At 43.5% G+C, this 23,557-nt stretch overlaps 1 protein-coding gene across 2 annotated transcripts; it reads right to left on the reverse strand.

Moving 5' to 3' along the window:
* Positions 1–1,915: 1,915 nt before the first annotated feature.
* On the reverse strand, positions 1,916–21,805 carry CSRP3 (cysteine and glycine rich protein 3). Of its 2 annotated transcripts, XM_003254310.4 has the most exons (6): positions 21,711–21,805; positions 12,172–12,311; positions 8,002–8,170; positions 6,102–6,234; positions 4,836–4,929; positions 2,161–2,634 (listed from the first exon to the last, which is right to left on the reverse strand). In XM_003254310.4, exons 2-6 carry the CDS (start codon positions 12,281–12,283, stop codon positions 2,558–2,560), a joined length of 585 nt encoding a protein of 194 aa, XP_003254358.1. In that variant the 5' UTR covers positions 12,284–12,311; positions 21,711–21,805; the 3' UTR covers positions 2,161–2,557. The 2 variants fall into 2 exon arrangements, with proteins under 2 accessions (XP_030685508.1, XP_003254358.1); XM_030829648.1 differs by lacking the exon at positions 8,002–8,170 and having other exon boundaries at positions 1,916–2,634; positions 21,711–21,734.
* Between the last annotated feature and the right edge of the window lie 1,752 nt (positions 21,806–23,557).

Below are 23,557 nucleotides of genomic sequence, written 5' to 3' on the forward strand. Positions count from 1 at the left end.
CTGTTTAGCTGTTAGCAGGTGTTCTTCCATGCAGTGACTCAAGCTGCTTCCCATCTAGTGGCTCCACCATTCCTAGGGCATCAGTATCCACTGGACTTCTGCATCCAGACATACAGAAAGAATGGAGACTCTCCTGAAAGGTCATGGAGGCCAGGACTTCATTGGCCAAACTCAGTCATGTGTCTCAGTGAACAGTAGGGGAGCCTGGGAAATGTAGTGGAACAGCATGCCCAAGAAGCGGAGGGGAAATACAACTATTGCTGAACCACAATAAGCTTCTTCCTTTGTTTTGTTTTTTTCTATACTCTTTCACTCCAGTATGTAATAAACTTTTAGATTCTAGCAGCATTTGCATTTAGCCTGGCCTGTACTCTCCACTGTTTCATTCACTCAACAAATGTTTATTAGGTGTCTACTATGTGTCAAGCACTGTGAATGGCTTGACATGTCACATTCTAACAAGCAGGCAAATAGCAATTCAAAATTTCAATACCATGACAAAAGTGCTATGCTGATTACATACCGGCTATGGGAGTACAGAGGTAGATTAATTCTGCCCAGGTAGTTCAGAAACAATTTGCAGAGGAGACGGCATTTGACCTGTGACTTGCTTACTAGGAGTTCACCAGGCTAAGAAGTTGGATTAGTGGGTAGAGATGGAGGGAGGTTCCCATCTTCCAGGAATTCTAGGCAGAAGGAACAGCATTAGCAAAGACATGCTGGGGTGAGGGTTCTGGGCATATTTGGAAAGCTCCGAGTCTTTGAGTGTAGCTGGAACTTGTCTGGAAGAGATTGTCTAAAGCTAAGTTGAAGGGGTAAGGCCGAGGCCAATTTGTGAAAGTCTTTATGTGATACACTGTTATGGGCTGAACTGTGTCTCTGCAAAATTTATTTGTTGAAGTCCTAACCCCCAGTACCTCAGAATATGATGGCTGCATTTGTAGATAGGGCCTTGAGAAAGGTAATTAAGTTACAGTGAGGTCATTCAGGTGGTCCCTAATCCAATATGACTGGTGTCCTTCTAAGAAGTGGAGATTAGAACACAGACACCCACGGAGCAAAAAACGTGTGAAGACAAAGGGAGAAGACAGCCATCTCCAAGCCAACGAGAGAGGTGTCAGAAGAAACTAACACTGCTGACACCTTGATCGCAGACTTCAGCCTCCAGAAATGTGAGACGACACGTTTCTATTAAGTCACTCAGTCTGTGGTACTTTCTTATGGCAACCCTAACAGACTATTACACATCCTAAAAAGAGGGATGGAGGGGATGTATTCTAGAGACATTTGGAGTCGGAATCCAGGAGACTTGAGAAGTGAGGCAAGGTGGGGTGAGGAAGAGAGCAAAGCTAAGGATGGCTAAAGTTTTTAGCTTCAGATTTCCTGGGTAGATGGACGGTGGGGCGAGTCACTGTGAAACGCAGCAGAGGAGGAGGAGGTTTCATTGTCCTGTGGTCATTTCTCAAATATGTGTTACCCCTCAGCAAACCTGGAAATCCCATGCATAGTGCCAAGATCGTATACTGCTTTTAAAGCTCATGTAGGGCCTTGTCCAAGACACTACATAAACAGCACTGAATAAATGCTCATTTCAAAGAAAGCCTTTCCCAGGGGACTTGGAGCGTGCAAAAACCCATGGCTTAGCCAAGTATTTTATAGTTCTTATCACTAGATTTTCACTTGTTTCATGTATTCCAAATAATTCAGAATTGCACAGTGCTGGGGGAAGTGCTGTGGTTGTTAAAAGCAGAAGCCCAAGAAGTGCTTGAGCTGCTGAAACTTGCTGAAGAGGCAGAGAAAGACATTTCTAATTGGCTGCATTTCATTTGCAAGGCTGGCAAATTTGACGTAGAAGTCTTAAGAAAATTGCTAAACCCCAGGGAATTGTCCTAGAATAAAAGAAATCATCCTCGTGTCATTTATAATACAGAGGCAAATGCCACGCTTTGTTGTCATTTCTGAGTTTTCACGAGATGTGTAACATTACGAAGCCCCATGATAGGACAAAAGGATCAACTCTTCAGCAATTTTATTAGTTTTGATTTTCCTTTTAGATTTTGCTATCATGTTCTCTATTTTCTCCCAGACCCCCTGTTTTCTTCTCCATTAGCAGTAACTAGAAAGACACTTGGCTGACAGATTCTGAAAGACTGCTTTCCCTTGCCCATTATTTCTTCCTTCTCGCTGCTTTCTCAGTTGACATCCAAATTTATTATATTCTCTGCAGCTCGTTTTTTGAACTAGCTTTATGTTTTTTGAAAATTTCTGTCTCAAAGAAAAGATCCAGAGCCATACAAGATAGCACTAAAACATGTATTTATTGCCTCTCCCACTCCAAGCATTATAAATAATAAAGCATTTGTTATAGATTAAACTTTACATAATTTTCTTCCAAAGGCCTCTTCTAACATTCAGTAAAGACCGTGATCACTTCTGAGGAGAAACATATAATGTACAACTACAAAGGAGAGACTATTTGGGGAAAGGTATCCATCTGTGCAGGATTACTTGGCAAGTGTTTTAGGCTCGCAAAAATTCTGAGAAATGGCGCACCTCTTCATTCTTTCTTTTCCACTTGTTGTGTAAGGCCTCCAAACCCAATACCCGTGGGGCCAAAATTTTTGGCATAGCAAACTGTGAATGAGAAGAGGATGAAGGGAGAGACAATGCATTGGTTAGTGCCATTTTTTTCAGGGCTTTCTGTCTGGGCACAGTTCTTTTAATTATTAGAGACGTCCTTTTGATAGATTTATGCATAAGTTCGCCAGCCATGGTGGCTCATGCCTGTAATCCCAGCACTTTGGGAGGCTGAGGCAGGCAGATCACCTGAGGTCAGGAATTTGAGACCAGCCTGGCCAACATAGAGAAACCCTGTCTCTACTAAAAATACAAAAAATTAGCTGGGCATGGTGGCGTGCACTTTTGATCCCGGCTACTGGGGAGGCTGAGGCAGGAGAATTGCTTGAGCCCGGGAGGCTGAAGTTGCAGTGAGCCAAGATCACACCACTGCACTCCAGCTTGGATGACAGAGCAAGACTCCGTCTCAAGAATAAAAATAATAATAAAAAAAATTTATGCGTGAGCTAACTTTTTAAAATAAATTGAACAATACTTATCTTAGATCTGTTAATAAAAATTGTTTACACTTCTTGCCACTTTACTAAATGTGTTTGCAGATATTTTCTCATTTGAGGATTGCCTGCCCAGCCTCGTCCCCTGTTGCCTCCCGCCTCTGCCTCCCTTCCTACATTCCAGGCACACAGAACCACTTGCAGTACCTGGAATGAACCATGATGTCCCAGCTTAAGTGTCTTTGTAATCAATGATCCCTCTTCCTGGAGTGCCCCCTCCCAAACCCACATTCACCCATCAAGCCTCAGAGGAAGCATGTCTTGTGAGAAGCTTTCCCCATTACCCCAAGCTGGTTCCTCTCCTTTTAGGTGACTGCATTGTGAATGTTTCTCTACTATAGATTTTTTTTTGCACTTTGAAATGCAATTATTCATTTACATGTTAATTTCCCTACTGACTTCAGCAATATTTTAGGGTATTACGAGCTATGAAGGCTGAGGACCCCGTATGTCTTCTACTGCCAGGAGACAGCAACCATCTGTCAGATAGTGGGCTGGTTCCCATCCTGTATCATCACAGGAAAATCTTTGGCAGCTGATATGGTTTGGCTGTATCCCCACCCAAATCTCATCTTGATCAGCTTCCATAATCCCCACATGTTGTGGGACAGACCCAGTGGGAGATAATTGAATCATTGGGGCGTGCTGTTTTCGAGATAGTAAGCCTCACGGGATCTGACGGTTTTATAAAGGGCAGTTCTCCTGCACTTGCTCTCTCGCTTGCTGCTATGTAAGGTGTGTCTTTGCTCCTCCTTTGACTTCTGCCATGATTATGAGGCCTCCCCAGCCATGTGGAACTGTGAGTCCATTAAACCTCTTTTTCTTTATAAATTACCCAGTCTTGAGTATGTCTTTATTAGCAGCATGAGAACAGACTAATACAGCAACTACAGTTATGACTTTTAAAGTCTTCCCTCTTAACTCCCTTTCCATTGCTCCTCTCACTTCATTCCAACATACTCCTTTGGAGATTCTTGAGACACCATCATTAAGTGATGAAACTCCACTGAGCAACAGAATAGGCCTAGGCTCAGGGGTGGAGGACACATTGCCTTGGCCCTAGGGCATCCCTTCCTTTGATAGTGTCAAGAAGGAGCTAAGCCTCTACTATTTCTCCACAAGACCAAGGGATTATGGACGCAGTGAGGGGCAGAGCCGCAAGGACCAGGAGGAAAACCAGATCTGTCCCTATGATCACTAAGTAATGTGCAACATCAACAACAGAACTGTTAGTGGGGGGTAGGCAGGAGGGAGATAGATATGTCGTGATAAACTCCAGTGAGGCCAAACTGAGTTCACCCTCCTTCAGTCACCCCCTCTGCCACTCAGGTGAACAGATGGCGTTTCGATTTTTGGAAGGGGGTGTGGCGTTAGTTGTCCTGGCCTGAGGCCTCTTCCAAGACCAGAGGCAGGGCACTGTTTCCTCCTCCTCCTCTCTCCCCCAGGTGCCTAACTTCCCGAACCACTGAGCGTCTGAAAGCATCTGGTCTCTGCCAGATGCTCCAATGCAGAGGACCAGAGCTGGGTCAGGTGGGAGATTCCCTCCCCTTAGGTAGTTTTGCTCCTGAGAATCCAACGCTGCCCAGGCTGAGCAGCCATACCTCCTGGAAGACACGGGAAGACCTCCAGGTGTGAACATAATTTCCTCTCCCAGGGGCCCTTTTAGGGAAAACACATTTCAAGAAAGTCTCCAGAATCACTCACCTTTGCAATAAAGTTCCCCGTCTTTGTCAGTGACATTTGTGGACTCCAGACTCTTCCCACAGATGGCACAGCGGAAACAGGTCTTGTGCCAAGGCTGAGGGGCACAGAAAAGTTGCATATTTAGTGAGGTAGGCAACACATTCTGTTTCCATTTCAAGTCCCTGACCAGCAGCATCCAGAGGAGTGACACGTCTTAACCATTTGCTTACCTAATGGGCCCCTATAATTTCTCCGGGGGTTTGGAGAAAATGAGATGCTATGGCCTTAGCCAGCACTTCTCAGAAGCCTGAAAATGGATTTGTCATGGTGATTTGCATATGTTTTCCTTCAGAATAGACTAAACGGGAAAGGGCTTCCCCGGGCCAAAAAGATTCAAGGAACGAACTGGTCAGAGAAAGACTTGGGCTGGGGGCACTGGGTGATGTTTATGTTGAATATAAAGTTAGAGAAGGAAAAAAAATAAAGAAATCAGGCAATTGTTCAGGGAATTCAACCTTGTTTTAACTCTCTGGTTTAATTCCTCTGTGTAATTCTGATGGCAGAGTTGCATAATTTAGATGTTCTAGATCTCCATCCTCCTGCACATCTGCGTGTCTACCAGGTACAGCCCAGGGCTGCTCATATGTCTTCAAATGGCCAGTTTTAGGGTGGAGCCTGCCCTTGTGTTTGAAGTTAGATGCTCTCCACGGCCCTTCCTCCCACCATGTGGTATAAACATAATTTTTCTCTTTCCTCAGGTCTGACTGCTTTGGTGAGTACCCAGGCTTTGGGCCTGAAACTGGAACATGCAGAGCACATATGTATGAGTGTCTCGGACATCTGATGGCTTTCCTGAGAGCCAGGAAGTTCGTAAGTGAGGATGCTTCTCACTACTGTGAGGCGTCTGCTGTATCCATTGGTCATGGTGGCAGCAACAGGTTGAGTTAGGCAGTGGTGGGTCTGGGGCTGACATCTTTTGGGGGGATTGTTGACACTGGAGGGTAGAGGGGCTTTTGCTTTGTATCCCAGAACTTTCAGCTGGGTGCCTTCCATCTAGTAGAATAATGCTTGCTGCATCAAACTGCACCAGTTCCAGCTTTCAAAGGGCAACACTAGATGACAGACAGCTCCAGCCTGGGAAAGTGGCTGAGGATGTGTGGTTTCTAAAGTGGTTCTGCGAGCTAGAGAGAATGACAGCTGCTTGCAGCTCCCAATTTTTCTCTCATTCCTCCCAAATGGCCTGGTGGAGATGAGCAAATTCTGTCTGGCTCATACAGAAGGTCTTACCTTGCCACCTCCCATAACCTTCTCAGCAGCATAGACTGACTTGCCACATCGAGGGCACTTCTCGGACTCTCCAAACTTCGCAGTGAACTTGGAAGGGTTGCTGGTGGTAGCTGAGCGTGCCGGCTTTGGGGACCTGTTGGAAATAGACAAATGAATGAAACGTAGATTTCCCCTTGGCAAACAGTAGAAGAGCTGTGTGGCCTTGAGAAAGCGACCTCACTTCTGTGTGCCTCAGACTCCTCATCTGGAAAATGGGAATAATTATGGTGTCTTTCTCATAGTGTTGTTGAGAGGGTTAAATGAAGTGACATTTGTAAAGCACTTAGAACAGTTCCCACCTGGCATGTAGTAAGGGCTAATAAATGTTAGCTAAAATGGGTTTAGAGCTTTCCTTTTTGTTGTAAAGCACTTAGCAAATGTTCTAGTTATGTTAGCTTGTGTTATTGTTGTTGTTGTGTTGTTATTACTACTGTGCTTATTTATGTTATTCTGGACCATTTGCAAGGCCACTTGTTTCCTTTGTAAAGAGAGCTATGAAAATTACAGAGCAAGGTGGGATTTTGACAGTGGGTGCTAATCAGTTCCTGATGAACCACAGTCCATGAGCCGATGCATTCCTTATCACAAGCCAGGCTGTCGTCCTGCCTCCAAGGATCACCTGTCCCAGGAGAACAATGTCCAAAATAGAGACATAATAACAGCCTCTCATGTGTTTGTATCTTTTGGTGTTTGCTTGTATATTATATCACTTGAGCTCTACCACAACCCTATAAAGGAGGCAGGGCTGGTTGGAGGAGAGTGAGGATCAGAGGGTGACTGCTCAAGGCCAGGCAGCTCATGACTGATGGAACTAGGAGGAAATCCTAGGTCTTCAGACCTTGTTACTCTTTGAGCAGTATCACTAGGAAGCCCTAATGTTGAAAAGTGAGCTTCAGTCAATGCGAGGCAGAGAATGCAGTGGTATATTTTCTTCCTTAACAAGAGTCTCCATTTGAGATTGAGTAATAAGAAAAACTAACAAAAAGAAGTCTTCTCTCTAAGATGACTAATCACACATCTCTGCACTTTTCCAGGCTCTCCTGTGGCTTACTCTCTTTTGAAGGGATCAGCTGATTCCTCAGATGGCATAAGTGCTCTCTGGGGGAGGCCCTCCATGGGACACTTCCTTGGTTGGGCTGGGCCTTTCTGGCCAGTCCCAGTGCAGAGCTGAGCCTGGAGGCCAGCTGGCCAGACAGTAGTGTCAGGCCAGTGGCCATCAGACTTTCCTCAATTCTGGGCTGGAGGTCAATGTGGTTATCAAGAAAGTGGACCCAGGGGACCAGACTGGTGGATGGAGGTGGCCAGAGTGAAGTCCCAGCTTCCCTAGGATAATGTGGCGGGAACTCTAGCACTGTATTGGCAACAGGCAGTCAGGGAACCCCCAGAACAATCATGTCTGCCCATCCTTGCAGACATACTCCCCCTGCCATGTGGACATTTGTCATCTTACAATCCAAGGGAAGAAATCTTTTCATGACAGGCACACAAAGAATGGCCATTGCTGCCCTGCCATATTTATGTGATTTACACAGAAACTCTCAAAGGGGAAGAAAGGAGACTCCATGCAGTTTTGCAAAGGTCAAACAATGAAACATCTGTACATCCTGGGTTTTCTCTTGACATGCAAACCAAGAGCCATGGTGTAAAAGTAATTGCCCTTTAGAACGGCAGATAATTTAAAGAGAGTCTTTGGAGAGATGACACATTGTTCGAACTTGGTCAGACTGAGTATTCCTATTGTTGGCAAGTCAACAATAGAGTCCATTCTCCCACTTCCAGAAAACGTTGCTATGGGAACGAAATGAACTGTCCTGATAATTGGAGACTTTAACAGGCAAGTGGGAGCAGGGCAGTAACTCACTGTTGGAACTGCAGGCCGAGATGCTCGCCCGTGTCCGTGCTGAGACAGCCAGCGCCTTGTCCATACCCGATCCCTTTGGGGCCATATCTGCGCCCATAGCACACCTTACAGTAGATCTCCGACTCATGAGCCGCGACTGTCGTGCTGTCAAGAGCCTTCCTGCAGGCCACTGCCAGGAAAAGGAAGGGTCATGGGATTGGAGTTGAAATCCTTCTCCCCTTCCTTGCACCCCCAGTGCCATGCTCGGGGCCAGAGACCCAGCACGAGGGGCCCCTGAGCCAAGAATACAATGTTGATTCCTGAGCGGAGCATCTGTCCTGAGTTGTGCACTCCAAGACAGTCCCGATCTCACAGATGACAAAATTGGTTCAATGGTTCCCAGCTGGAAAAGGGTGGAAGCTAGCATTAGAACGGGATATATAGTCTCAGACCTGCTAAGGACTGCATCCCTGAGTCTTCCCAAATGACATCAGGGAAGTGTATGTGTGTGTGTGTGTGTGTGTGTGTGTGTGTGTGTGTGTGTGCGCGCGCGCGCGCGCATTGGTGGGGGCGGGTTAGGGCAGGAGAGAAACTTATTTTTTTCTTAATCATAAAAGAATCAGGATTGAGCACTTTCTGTACTTACTATAGCCTTTGAAGGACACTGATATTCAAGCAGACAATTGCCATTAAGGCTAATTTTGGTCAAATTCTGGAAGCAGAGGAGGTGGGGAAGGGGGTAGACTTGCCTTATTAACTCCTTAGGCTTCTATTGGCTGAAGCCCCCGGTTACTGTATGTTACCTAATGTAAAGTATCCTCAAATATAAGGCAATCAAGCCCTTATTTTTCCAAAGAGAGGATTTATAGAAAGATTTATTTTGCAAATTTAAAAAGAAGCTTCTAAAGATATAAATAAAAATGTCAAATATCTACTTACAATTTTAATTTAGTAATATAAATCAACAATATATTGATTTGGAAAGGTTACTTTTTTCTAATCTCACATAAATTCAGGGAATAATTGTCTCCAATTCTGTCTTTGCATCTTCAACATCGGCATCTCCCTCACCACCAGAATCATTTCTGGGGGCAGCTGGCCCAGCTTTTCTGAGCAGCTCACCTTCACTTCTATCTGTACATTTTAAGAGGCAGCCTTGTTTTATACATGAGTAGGAGGTTGTCACCTAGAAATTGCATCTCAACAAGAAGGACCTTTTAGCATAGCATTAGGGCAGATTTTTAAAAAGATATAGAATTTCCACCATGTAATGACTTACTACATTGCTTTGCAACAATGATTCTTAAAGGTTGTTTATAGTGATGCTCAGTGCTTATAATAGGGAGATAATATCCCCAGGAATAATAATATGTGTGCATTAAATGTATTTACCTTTAAAAAAAAACCATTTCTATCAAATGATCCCTATAAGCAATCCAGCATTCAATGAGGTTATTTCAGGCTAATATGCCTTCTTCAAATGATATTTTCTTTTTTAAAAAATAAAGTAACTGAATATGGGAGTGGAGGAAGAAGATAAGGTTGTAGATGAGGTAGGATTAGCCAGGGGCTGATGAGTGTGGGGCAAGGGAGTTTATTCAGGGACTTTATTCGACTATTCTGTTAACATTGTATGTGTTAAAAAATATCTGTACCAAAAAAAAGTTTAAATCAGTAAATAAAATAATTGGAAGAATGTCTTATAGCAGGAGAGACTTTATAAGGCTTTAAACACAAGGCATATCTTTTTTATGAAGATTAATTTAGGGCAAGAATGCCTTATATTGAGACATAGAAGGTATATACTTGCCTCTACCCTTCTTGTTACTGTCAGTTACCAACCTCCACAACAACTGCTTGCATATTTGCTGATGGTCTAGACTCTGAGTTCCTTGAGGGCAAGCCTGTTTTGTCTTAATATTCCCAGAATTTAGCACAAGGCCTGGGCCAGAATTAGTCCTCTGTAAACATTTATTGAGTACATGAATGAATGAATGAATGAATGTGTCAATGTAAATCAGTGAGTTGTTCACAATTATACAATAGTAAGTTGCAGAGCCACGGCTTACCTCAGCTCTTTTGACTCCTAGTCCAGTGCTCATTCCCGTCACTCCAAGACTGCCTATACCCTATCGTGCCCTGGCCAATTCTGTAGCCACTCCCTGGCTTCTGATGAGCTTTTGTGAACAGACAAAGGAGAACTGTGCTGTCCAATGCTGTGGCCACAGCCACATGCTGTGCTGTAAGCACAAAATGCACATCAGGTTTCAAACACTTAGTACAAATGCAAAAATCATGTAAAATATCCCACTGATCATTTGTATATTGAAGTATACATTGAAATCACAATGTTTTGGATATATTGAGTTAAATAAAATGTTTTAAGATTAATTTCATCTGTTTATTTGTACCATTTTTAAACTATGGTTACTAGAACATTTAAATTTACATATGTTGCTTGCATTCTATTTATTTTTTTGGACAGCAAACTTACTTTCTAGATTTCATGATTAGTTTAGAGATTTAATTGTGAAGATTTATCTAGAAGTCAAGGGAACACTGGCCTGGGCACAATGTAAGGTAGACCCTGCGTCTCTGAATGCCATTTCCAGCAGCTACAGAGTTGCCTGCGGACGGGTGATTATCTTGTGGTAGTAATATAGAAAAGCGTGCTCCTCTCTGGGGCTCTTCTATCCATCATTCCTGAAATGTATGCCGCTCAAATCCTCATCCCATCAATGAGTTCTCAGGAACTATCAAAGGGTTAAAATGGATGTACCAAAAAATGCTCAAATCTTTTCTACTATGACTCCTTTGAACAGGGCATCTTCCTGCTACCTGGGAAAGACAAGACACCCCCTACTACGGAAAGCTTCCCTACAATTTCCTGTTCCCACTCAGTTACCAAAGTTGATCAAAGGAGAACACAGGCCTAGAAGGCTGGATTTCCAGATCAAGACTCCCCAGTTTTCTCCTTGTAACAACCTGTGCATAGGTATAATCATTTTTGTTTTATAAATGGAGAAATTGAGGCTCACCATGGTGAAATGACCTGCCCATAATCTCAGTGAGTACATGGCAGAGCCCAGACTCGAACCCGAGTCCCTTTTACTTTAATTCTAGTATTCTTTCTAATATTCCTAATCCTGTTTTTCAAAGAATGCTAGCTCTCTTTAGACAAAAGCCCCAACAGATGGAGTTCAGCCCTTGGAGTTCTTTTCAATTGCATGGCTGCCTTGCAGCTACCGGGCTGAAGCATGGGGGTGCTGGCGTGGCTGTGGGGACTAGTCGGGGAGGGGGCTCGCCAAATATCCAGCAGAGCTAGCCCTTAAGCCAGACCTCCTGGAGGGAAGCAGAGAAGGTAAGTGGCCATTTCAAAACCAAGGCCAATTTTCTCCCAAACAGGACTAGCTGCCAGGAAACAGTATAGAATGCAGTCATGTCAAAGAGCACTGGACGTGGAGTCTAAAGGTAGAGGTGCATGTATAAGACTCTACCACAGAGGCACATGACCTGGGCTTAGATGTGAGAAATGACTTGTCCAAAGTCACATGAGTCAGGCAGGGCCAGACTCACAGAGGACCACAAGGTCTCAAGGTTCTCCCTATTTTTGACATTTGTGAGTCAGTGTCTGGCGGGTAATGGTCAGGATTTCTTTCATGTAGTTACTGGTGCTCAGGCCCTGAAATGCTTCCCTCTCTGACTCTTACATACAGAGTTGGCATGTGTTGCCCCCCTGCCTGACATAGGTTCTCTCTCAGGCAAGACCAGTCACAGCTGGCTTCAGTCACAGCTGACCAGAAGGGGCAACATAGACAGCCAAATCCATCCTGGCTCCAGATAAGTGCTGGCTTCCTCTCTCTGCCAAGTCACATGTTGTCAACGTCGCCATGGGGTCAAAGTTTTCCCTACAGAGAGCAGTGACAGGCTAGTTTGTTCTGACTTTGAGCTACAGGAAAATGAATGGCCTCTGAGCTGGGCAAGTAGTTGAAGCAAGGGTATTCAGGAGAGCACCATCTTTTCTTGGTGGAGCCCAAGAGTTAAATCTCTACCAGTTCCCACGTAATGCTGATGCTGCTGGTCCCAGGACCACACTATGAGAACCACTGGCATGCAGTGTTTGCGATTAAATGTGAATTTTGTGATGCTGTCCGGATGCTGAGGGGCCCCCAGGGTGTCCACCCAACTCACTGCAGTGGAAACACGTCTTGTGGAAACTCCTCCCATTGCACTGGATTTCTTCTGCATGGTAGACGGTCTTTTCACAGGCTCCACATTTTGCGCCTCCACCCCAGTTTGGCATCTTGACGACTATCTGGTCAAGGTCAAGTCTAAGGGGACAAAAGCAAATACCCTACATTGAAGTGGCCCCAGGAGTGAACCAATCTCTAATAGTGCAGTGGTCTGAAGACCAGGATCCAGCCCAATTTTTTTTTTAGTGTTTCATTTATTCATTCATTTAGCAAACAGCTACTGTGTGCTAGTCATTAAATAAGTTCAGACACTTAGATGGCTTTGGGTAATCACTTTACCACTTGGGAACTCAGTTTCTTCTCCTGTTAAATTTCAATAACATCTGTTCCTATGTATTTCAGAGGGCTTTTGGAAGGAATGAATAGGCCAATTTCATGTCCATAAAAGTATATACAAATATCGTTTTTTTTCATCTCAAGTTTAAAAAATTATCCCATCAGAAGTGGGAATCGTCTATGAAGATGGTATTTTCTTCTTGTCTAGCTAAGAGCTTCTCAAATCACCTTAGACCTTGCTAAATGCAGATTCTGGTTTGGTAGATCTGGGGAGAGGCAGGAAATTCTGCATTTCTAACAGACTCCAGGCAATATTGATGCTGCTGGCAGTGGACTACATTTTGGGTAGCAAATTCTTAGCTTATCTTGCTGATAGAAAAGTATATTAATAATATATAAAATCTCCTATTCAGAGTTATTCCTCATATCCATACATTCCTTTTTAAGAATATAGTCACCCAGGCTATAAGATATATTGGCAGTACACTAGGTCAGTAGTTGGAAACTTGCTTTCTGCTTTCAGGGCTACCCTCTACCTGCTGTGCATATCAGGCTGAACTACATAGCTTAACTTTATCCCTGTTTTCCCGCCTATACAGTCATTCTTTTCCCTGCTGCTTCAGTGTCCTTTAGAAAATCAAATGACATGATGTGCAGGAAGGTCCCACAGAGTTCACAGTGTTCAGTGGGAGCCAGACCATGGTGCCGACGTGTCCTCCTGCACCCTTGGAGACATTCAGCTACAAGGAGCTGCTAATGGCCACAGCCCCAGGACTGTCATTGTCTCCTCACCACAGAATTACATTTAAGAGATATTAACCAAAGAAAATTATTTAAAAAAGTAATTGTCCTCTGTATTTTTAGTAGAGACGGGGTTTCACCATGTTGTCCAGGCTGGTCTCAAACTCCTGACCTCAAGTGATCTGCCCGCCTTGGCCTTCCAAAGTGCTGGAATTACAGACATGAGCCACTGTGCCCGGCCTAAACAAAAATTAGCCAGGTATGGTGGTATGCACCTGTAATCCCAGCTGCTCAAGAGGCTGAGGCAAGAGAATCACTTGAACCCAGGAGGCGGAGGTTGCAGGGAGCTGAGATTGTACCACTGCACTCCGGCCTGGGCAACAGAGCGAGACTCCATCTCAAAAAATAAATAAATAATAATAATAATTGTCCTCATCTGCATATGTTTTTAGTATGAATCCAAGTTTTCAGTTTCCTCAAAGCAGAACTAAAATAAGCCATTGATGTTAAATGAAATTTCTGAAATTCAGCTGCCCAGGGGAACTGAATTTTTACTAGGATCCTCTGGTTTCTAAGAAGCCTAGTGTGTCATGACACGGAGCACTATCCAGCCATTCTGAGTGGCTGCTTCTGACCTTCACTTTCCCTTCTGGGAAGCCAGTCACCTTCTTATAATAGTTGGCGATTAACACTAAGCCTTCCTGGGTCAACTGGTCCGGATTGTATCTCACAGTCTCATAACAAAGGCAGTTTTTTGCTAAGAAACAGAAAGTAAATAGCAAACAGACCACTGAATCTGATACTAGGTCTAGAAGGAATGTTTCTATCTAAGTATTCCCCTAAATAGCTTTTCCTGCTTAGAAAAACTGTGAGGTTAGCCAGGAACATCCTATCCTTCCTCTCACAGAAGTAGGATCTTCTGCTAATTCAGTAAAATTTTAGAAAAGAACTTTAAAAAAGGAAACACTGGGCTGGGCATGGTAGCTCACACTTATAATCCCAGGACTTTGGGAGGCCAAGGCAGGAGGATCACTAGCCCAGGAGTTTGAGACCAGCCTGGGCAACATAGTGAGGCCCCTATCTCTACCCCCCACCAAAAAAAAAAATTACCCTGGTGTGGTGGCGTGCTCCTGTAGTCAGTCCTAGCTACTCAGGAGGTTGAGGCAGGAGAATCGCTTGAGCTCAGGAGTTCCAGGCTTCAGTGAGCTATGATCACACCACTCCACTTCAGCCTAAATGACAGAGTGAGGCCCTGCCTCTAAAATAAATAAATAAGAATTTCTTAAAAAATAGATGCATGTGGTTTTTCTATTTCTATAGCTCAGGTTGTTTAGGAAACTAGAAAGAGTAATGGATTTTGAGTTGAAAGGCTTAGAATTAAAACTCACATTCATTCGTTCATTCATTCATTCTCCCTGCATTTACTACCTGCCTATCATGTGTCAAGTACTGCACTAGGTACTCAGTGACAAAAGGGGGAAAACTTATAAAAATGAGTACTTTGTGACCCCTGGCGTTGAGAAGCCCATGTTGTAGTGAGAAAAATAGACAAGACTCAGAATGCTGTGTACCAGACAAGAGTCTTGTGAAACATGCTACGGAAACTCAAATGACGGAGTGGCTTCCCACATTTAGACTGGGGATGAAGGCAGTGAACTGTTGCAGGGTCACAGAAGAGATCACATTCAAATGGGGTTTTGAAGGGTGAATAGGAGTTCACCAGATACATAAAAGAGGGAAGGAATAATGCTAATGAAATCATGCAGAGAAAAGAGTAAGCAGAAAGGCATAGAGGCCTAAATAGCCTCTAAAATAGCCCAAATTTGCTTATTTTGGACTCCATTTAAACTATAGACGTTCAGGGCTGGAATAGATTTTTAAGATTGCTGGACCCTCTCATTTATAACCAAGGTATATTTTAAAAGTAAGCATTTAGGGATATTTTTCTTAGCCAACTTCTTTTTATACAATCCATTCTTCTCTCATTAAAGATGATACGTTTTCTAGAAAGGAATAGACTCACATAATTTTGCTCATGTTCATTTTGATCCTGAGTTTCAGCATGGTATAAAATAGAGGAGAAATATAATAAATTTCCTCCAGGAACATGGTAGTGACACTTGTAAAATTAATGATATAGAAATTTTCAATGAAAACAACCTTAGGTCAAATTTCTCATTTCAGATTTGCAGTGGAGATTTCATTGGCATGTCTTGCAAGTTAATAGGAGACAGAGATACCTCTTGGGAGAAAAAAATACATATATATCTCTGTGTGTGTCTGTGTGCGTGTGTGTGTGTGTGTGGATTCATTGCCTAGGCATAATTTTCAAAATGAGAATAAGATTACAGATAATACCTCCTTCACAAACTATGTATCCCAGCACTGGTTGTTTTTAAGTGATCATAAATATCTGACATACATATATCATCAGGACTTGAAATTTAAAATAGAAATCTGCAAGTATTATATTAATGATGCTCAGTTCCATTTCTGAAGATGGGAATGTAACCATGGAGGCTAAACAGAAGATGTCTCACAGGCCAAAAGGTAGAGGATATTTTAAAGCATCCTGAATCCAGGCCAGGCATGGTGGCTCACGCCTGTAATCCCAGGACTTTGGGAGGCCGAGGCGAGTGGATAACAAGGTCAAGAGATCGAGAACATCCTGGCCAGCATGGTGAAACCCCATCTCTACTAAAAATACAAAAGTCAGCTGAGCGTGGTGGCATGCACCTGTAGTCCCAGCTACTCAGGAGACTGAGGCAGGAGAATCACTTGAACCCAGGAGGTGGAAGTTGCAGTGAGCTGAGATCACGCCACTGCACTCCAGCCTGGTGACAGAGTGAGACTCCATCTAAAAAAAAAAAAAAAAAAAAAAAAAAAAAGACATTCGGAATCCAGAGACATGGATTCTAATCTCGACCTTGAACTTGGGTAAAAAATGTTGATAATAGTATCTCCTGGACAGGACCATTGTGAAGGTCATGGAAATATGATGGAATTTAAAGCAGTATTGAGAAGTTATTTTTTCCCACTTTAGGTTACTCAAATGGCACCAATGTGCTAATTAAGGAGCTATGATTTGAAATCCCAGTTAAGTCCTGGCTTATGAACATAACCTTTTCAGCTTCCCACATTGCTCTGGAATTCTTGTGTCCCAACACTCCCCTAGACAGTCCCAGAATGTTAGTTTACCCTGGCAAGGTACCAAGGATGGGCCATTTGTTTATCAGCGTTGCCTGGTACTGGCAAGGGTCATTGAAGGTGGGATACCAATTATAGGCTTGCCCGTCACTCAGCCCTGTTTGTCACCTGGGTCAAAATCTCCATCATACCACCTGGCACGACTCTCTGGGCCAGTCCCTGAGATGACTATGTTGTCACAGACAAATCGTGGGTCAAGATTGAAATGGGGGATTGTCTGGAATTTACGAGGATGAGATAGAATGAACAGCCCTGTGACATCAACTTGGAAGAGGTTGGACTCCAGATTTGGATACTGAGATCCCAGTGAGAGACTACCTTGTGCCCACTTTTAAACTAAGATTTAACTAATACCATAGAAGAGATTATACTAGGAATGTGCTTCAGTGGGGCAGTGGGAAGAGCACTGGATCAGGTGCCAGAGGCTGGAGTTCTAGTTCCATTTCGCCTCTTTGAAGCTGTGTGATCTGGGAAAACCATTCTATCTCTCTGAACTTCAGTGTCTTCACTAGAATGAGGGCGATAATCATTTTTATTTCACTATTGCTGAGAGGACCCTATTAGCTCAAGTACTGTCAAATCATTCTGTAAATTGTAGAGTAATGTAAAATGTAAGAACCAATTAGGTTCTGCCACAATTTTAAGTTGTCATTCATCAATCTGAATTTTCAAAAGAATAACTGAACTGTGTATCTTGGGCACATTCTTCCTAATCCAACTATTTCTCCCTTCCTTCCTCCCTCCCTCCCTCCCTCCCTTCTTCCTTCCTTCCTTCCTTCCTTCCTTCCTTCCTTCCTTCCTTCCTTCCCTCCTTCTTTCCATCCTTTTTCCTTTCCTTCCTCCCTTCCTCTCTCCTCTCTTTCTCTCCCTCTTTTCCTCTTTCTTTCTTTCTTTTCACTACCAACTATAAAGCTGAACAATGATGAGTTAGGGCAAAAGTGGTGGGTACATAAAATGAGCACCCAGGAGGGAACTTTAGGCCATGACTTTGGGCAGAGACCTCAAGCCACAGTGCCACAATGCCACCGTTTTCAGCTCAGTGCTAGCTCAGTTGGTCATCCTACTAGATGCCTGATTTCCTGCAGTGAGTTAAATTTTCTACGCTGGCTGAAGCAAAGATTTTGGATCATAGGAACACATATATATGGAATCTAAGCGATAGTAATAGTCATTTCTAACTTTATTATTGAGGTTAACATGCCTGGAGCACTGCCCTTGGGTATCATTTAATCTTCACAACAACCCTTCAAGGTAGGTACTATTATAACATTTACTTTACAGATGAGGAAATGGAGGCTTTGGGAAATTACATTAGTCCAAGTTCATGGGACTGATATGTGTCACATGAATAGATTGGAACTTATGTTTCTCTGACTCCAAAGCTTTACATATATTATTTTATGTCAGTTGCTTTACATATATTATTTTTTAATACTTACAACAGCTGCCCAGAGCAAATTTTATTTCCATTTTCGTGGATAAGAGAACTGAAGAGAGAGCTTAAGTAGCTTTTCCAAGGTCACACAGCTAGTAATTGGAAGAGCTGCCATTCAACCCCCAGTTAAGCTGGTTCTGTATCTCATGCTCCTGTTTATAACACTGGAGAGGACAAGGGTCAGCATCTCCACCACCCAGATTTCCCAGTTGATGGGAATTGAGATGTGACCAATCCATTGTCTCTCCATGGGACACAGAGGGTACTCAAGGGTGGGACTAACAGGGAAACTGAATTCATTCACTGAAATCGATGACTTTCTGTGTTATGGCTGTTCAACATGGAAAGGGCTTCCTTGGAACTGGAGAGTTCTTCCGCACTATTGATTTTCAGCTAAGGTGGGGACAGACATCCAAGTAGCTGCTATACAGTGAAGTCCCTTCAAGGGTCCTTCAAGCCCTGAGACAGATTTAAGGATCTGAAAAGTGATTGAAACCTCACTTTGCAGAAAAGCTGCCCAATGGGGTGCCCTCTCAAACCCTCTCCTTTATTCGCTCTTAATTTGGGTAAGAAAGATGACATAGCCATAGTGAAAACCATGGGCTTTGGAAGAACCAAGCTTAAGTTCAGAAACACTAATGGTTGAACGTTGGGCAAGTTACTCAAATTCTCCGACCCAGTGTCCTCAATGCATGTCCTCATGTAAAGACAATATGAGAAGGCTTGTCTGTGAAGGTTGTTTTCAGGTTAAAGAAGATAGTGATAGCTAAGACACCATAAAGAATTACTTAATACATAGCAGGAATTGAATAATTGTAGTTACTTGCATCATGGCTATTATTGTTATTACATTATCTCCAGTTTTCAAGTCTGTTCTTTTAGAACAACCAACTCACTCCCTGCTTGTTCTCCATGGCCCTTCTGGTTCAGACTGTGAATCAGCTTTGTTTTTCAGCCTTCAGAGTGTGCCATGCCCCAGGACAGGTGTGCCCAGGTCAGGGTGAGAGTCGGCCCCCTTGCGTTGTTGGATTGGGTTGGAGGCAGCATGCCCAGCCAGGGGCTCTGTAGCCTGGGGGAGCTCATGCCCTTCAGTTCTCAGTGTAGGACATTCAAGGTCAGTGGCTGCTTCCTCCTGAGCTTCTGAACCCAGATATATGACGTCCTCCAGCCAGAGGCCCTTTCACAAAGCCCAGGAAGAACAGGTTGCTCATTGCCAGCATGGAAATAAACCAGAGTGTTGGCTCTCACCCCCTTTTAAACTCAGACATGGTAGACATACATTAAATGAAAGCTGTAGAACATGGGCATCTTACACCTTTTCCGAAATTATATCTGAAGCATGGCCAACTTTTCCTCCCCAAAACTCACTCTTTGTTCTATTTTGACCTCCACAATTTACTTTTAAAGATCACATCATATCCCAGTTTACCTCCTGGCTCTGCCGCTTTCTCAGTCATGTGATGCTGGGCAATTCCTAAGCTTTCTTGAACTTTAGTTTCTTCCTCTGAAAAATGAGTTTTGCAGAACTTCTTGTGACCTTTAAATAAGCTAGTACTTGTTCCACACCTGCCTAGGGCCATAAACAACCATCAAATCATAATCAACCCTTTCCCACAGTAAAGCTCAGAAAAGGCTCCATCCTCCATGCCCTTTAAGACCATTACTGTCTCCCTTCCTGCCATTCTTCACTGGGATGAATAACTGCAGTTTTTCACATTTGCAGGCATCACATTTCTCTTTGTGTATGAAGCCCAACCCTCTATACAGTATTTATTCACAGATATCTGAACAGCACACTTGTAAGTGGAAATCTGCCTGCCTCAGGACTTGTATTTCCTGTGTATTATATTCCTAGCCCTGGGTCTTTCCTCTTGTAAAACAAATTAATTATCTTCTAACTCCTGGTCAGCTTCTTACCCACTCTGACCTCTGGACTTTTATCAGCACGCTTGTACTTAGCAGGAAACCCTCCCAAAACCCATTGGGTTTGGCTGTATGCCTTTTCCCAACGGCCTCACATATTTGTACGGTTATATTAAACTTTAAAAAAGTACTTTCCTATACTTTATCTCATTCAATTCTCACAAGTCCCTTTGATAGAGGTAGCCTACCCTTAATTTTATTGTTCAGAAAATGGAAACTCAGAGAAGTTAAGTGATATTCAGAGCTATAATTTGAACTGGCTCTATAACCGATTATCTTTATTTTCTTCTTGAATATCCCAGGATTTCTGAATTTCTATTCTATCAAGATTCTGTCTCCACTTCCTCCAAGGGAATTTTGGCTATTTGCCGGCTGAATGCTGCTGCGGCTCCCTCTCCCTTCACTCCTCTCTTCCTCCCTTCCTCTCTCCCTCCTTCTCTCTTTCCTTCCCTCCTTCTCTCCTTCGAAGGAGGAGGCCCCTTGCCCTGTGTCTCCTGTCTCTGATGGATGACACGTGTATCTAGGCTGCAGAGCACCTGTCTGCCTGAACCCCAGGGAGGACACCAAGCCCTGGGGCTCAGCTACACCTCCTGCCCAATAGCCTGGGCTCATTGCCACTGACCACAAACGACCGAGTTGTTCAGAAAGGGACCAAAGCCAAGTCATAAGACTCCCTCACATTTTCTGGGTCATAAAGCAGTTCTACATGCATTGTGATGAATTGTATGTACCCAGCATTGAGATTCAATCCCAGATGTAAACTGAGGACACAGGCCATCCCCAATTTCCCACTCTTCGTGCTGTTCACTTACACCCTTCCCTGCATAGAGCTGCCTCTACCTCCCTCCAGCCCTGACATAGGAGATGGTCCGTACATGCTCATTAAATTACATTGAATTGTATTGCAGAGACAAGGTTCCTCAGACCAGTAACTCAACTCCTCCTTCTTGGAGGAGTCACCACCTTGGCTTAGGAACGGGGCAGAAATTAGAGGCAGCAGCTTGGATCTTTCAGCAGCATTTCCACTCAGACCATTGCTTAAAACCACTTCTTATTCTCAATCACACCTATGTCTGTCATTCACTGGGATATTTTAAAAAGTCCTTGACTAAAACCTAGAGGAAACAGTGGGAATCCTGACCACTGGATGAATTATCCTCCCATTTAATAGAGCTTTTACTATATTTCAACATAGCAATGTCTTTTTGGGGTCCAGTTTTGATTAATTTCAAATGATTAAAAGCAAACTTGTTGCTGAATATCTTTGGGATACAAAAGTCTATTTAAAATCAACAAGCCCAAAATCTCAGTCATTCACCACAACCTTTTGAATAACACAATTCCGGGTAAATTGAGCATGGGAAAGCTGTCTTATATATTGCTTCTAGTACAATCGCTTATCGCTTTGTATCTGTGCAGTACTTTACAGTTTGGAAAAAATGTCGCCAATTTATATTGATCCTTGCAGAACAGGAGACCAAGCCCCTGAGGGCAGGAATCTTCTCAAAGTCTGTCATCCGTGAATTATGTGGTGGTTGTAGGACTAGAAGGTTAGCAGACTTTCCATTATTTCCTCCCGCTTTCTAGTTGTTCCAACTAAGACGACAGGAAATGTAATTCCACTACGTAAGTAGTTTTATAATGAGAATAATCCCTTACTCATTTATCTGCCTATGAGGTCCCTTAAGCCCCCCAAATATTAACCATCCTTGCAGGAATTTTTTAATACCTGCTAGATCCACACCAGAGTCAAGTACAACTTGAGCCTCCTTGCACAGAACCAGAGAGGGTGCTGGCACTTGAGACGTAAAATGCGCCCTTACTCTATGGGATAGTCCAGACCAGCCACAGAACCAACCCACCTCCAGCTCAAATGTCTGCCTCGCTTCACTCACCTGCCTGTGTGGTCTCCGTTTAGCTCAACTGAGTCTGAGGGGCTCTTGTCCTCTTTAAATATATGAAGGCTGTCACCAGCCTTGGCCTGCTGGGGGAAGGGCAGGAGGGAGGCCGAGGGAGAGGGTGAATGAGACGTGAGTAACACAACTGCTATCAGAGGCTGAAAATAGCCTGTGACCAAAGCCCTGAGTTTTGTCTCCCCCAACCCCCCAGCCAGCTGTGAGCCTCTTGGAGAACCGTATCACTTGGGTTCTATTTTCACTGCCAATTGCTTATGGCACCAAGGGATCAATTTATGAAGTGTGTCATTTCTGGTCAAGTGGTTGGAACAGGAACAAGAGCTAAGGGTTTAACATCGAAAATCATTTCTCCAGGCCCCCACCCCCCTGACCTTCCTGGAAATCAATGCAGGGTACCTGCAAATGAGTCATGTGCCATATCTGGGAGCCTCTGGAACTTAGAGCCACAGGTCACCACACTCGTGAAGAGAACTCAGAGCTAAAAATAAGGGTGATGGGTGTCTGAAATGATACTTAGATAATCTCTTCAAAGAAGCTTGGGGGAAAAAAGGTTGGCACATCACTTGGGACCTGTCACTCCATCTATCCTAGGAAACAAAGTTTTCTCTAAAAAGTTTTGAGTTACTTTGTTATTATCCTTTTCTATTTAAGAATTCGATACAGCAGTGCATATTTATCATCATCACATTATATTTATAACATCTTGATATGTCTCTGTAGACCCATATTTTCTTTGGAGGTCTAATTTCTCTTTGTCTGGAATTCACACAGTTTAAATTTGATCAAGCACCAGGGACTGATATAAATTATAGCACTGAAAAGCTGACAAGAGGTTCAGAGATGTGAAGACCAATTCTTCATGTTATAGATGAGGAAACTGAGGCACCAAGCACCCTCCACTCATGTTGACTTGGATGTTGAGGTAAGGTACATGTAGAACCCAACCGGGAGGTTTATGATCCAGGCTTCACATCAGATATTAGCCCTTTGGTTACCTGCCCACAAAGCAATTGTTGAATGATAGAATATTTCACTGTCAAGAAGGTTGTGGCAATTTCACAAAGATGGCCATAGCATAGCCTCCTGTGAGATAGCCTTGGTCTGTGTTTTCACTGAATGGCATCTTCATCATAGAGACGAGGCAATCATGAGGATTTTAGAAAGTTAAAGTTAGAAAGGACTTTAGAAATCGTCTAGGATGGTGGCTTTTATTTGTTTGTTTGTTTGTTTAGAGAAAGGGCCCTGTTCTGCCACGTAAGCTGGAGTGCAGTGGCATGCTCACAGCTCACTGCAGCCTCGATCTCTTGGGCTCAAGCAATCCTCCCGTCTCAGCCTCCTGAGTAGCTGGGACTATAGGCACACACCAGCACGCCTGGCTAATTTTTTTGTAGGGATGTGGTTTCACTATTTTGCCCAGGCTGGTCTCGAACTTTGGGCTCAAGTGATCTGCCCACCTCGGCCTCTCAATGTGCTGAGATTACAGGCTTGAACCACTGTACCTAGCCAACCAACAGTAGCTTAAAATTGTGTGTGTGTGTGTGTTTGCATCAAAATACTTTTTTCTGTAGATAATCTTAAGAGGAACATCAGTATTTAAAGCAGATAAAAGAGGAGCTTCCAGTGATGATGAGCATTTTTTCATGTGTTTTTTGGCTGCATAAATGTCTTCTTTTGAGAAGTGTCTGTTCATATCCTTCGCCCACTTATTGATGGGGTTGTTTGTTTTTTTTCTTGTAAATTTGTTTGCGTTCTTTTTAGATTCTGGATATTAGCCCTTTGTCAGATGAGTAGATTGCAAAAATTTTCTCCCATTCTGTAGGTTGCCT

The sequence above is a fragment of the Nomascus leucogenys genome, chromosome 15, assembly GCF_006542625.1.
Source record: "Nomascus leucogenys isolate Asia chromosome 15, Asia_NLE_v1, whole genome shotgun sequence".
Classification (NCBI taxonomy): Eukaryota; Metazoa; Chordata; class Mammalia; order Primates; family Hylobatidae; genus Nomascus; species Nomascus leucogenys.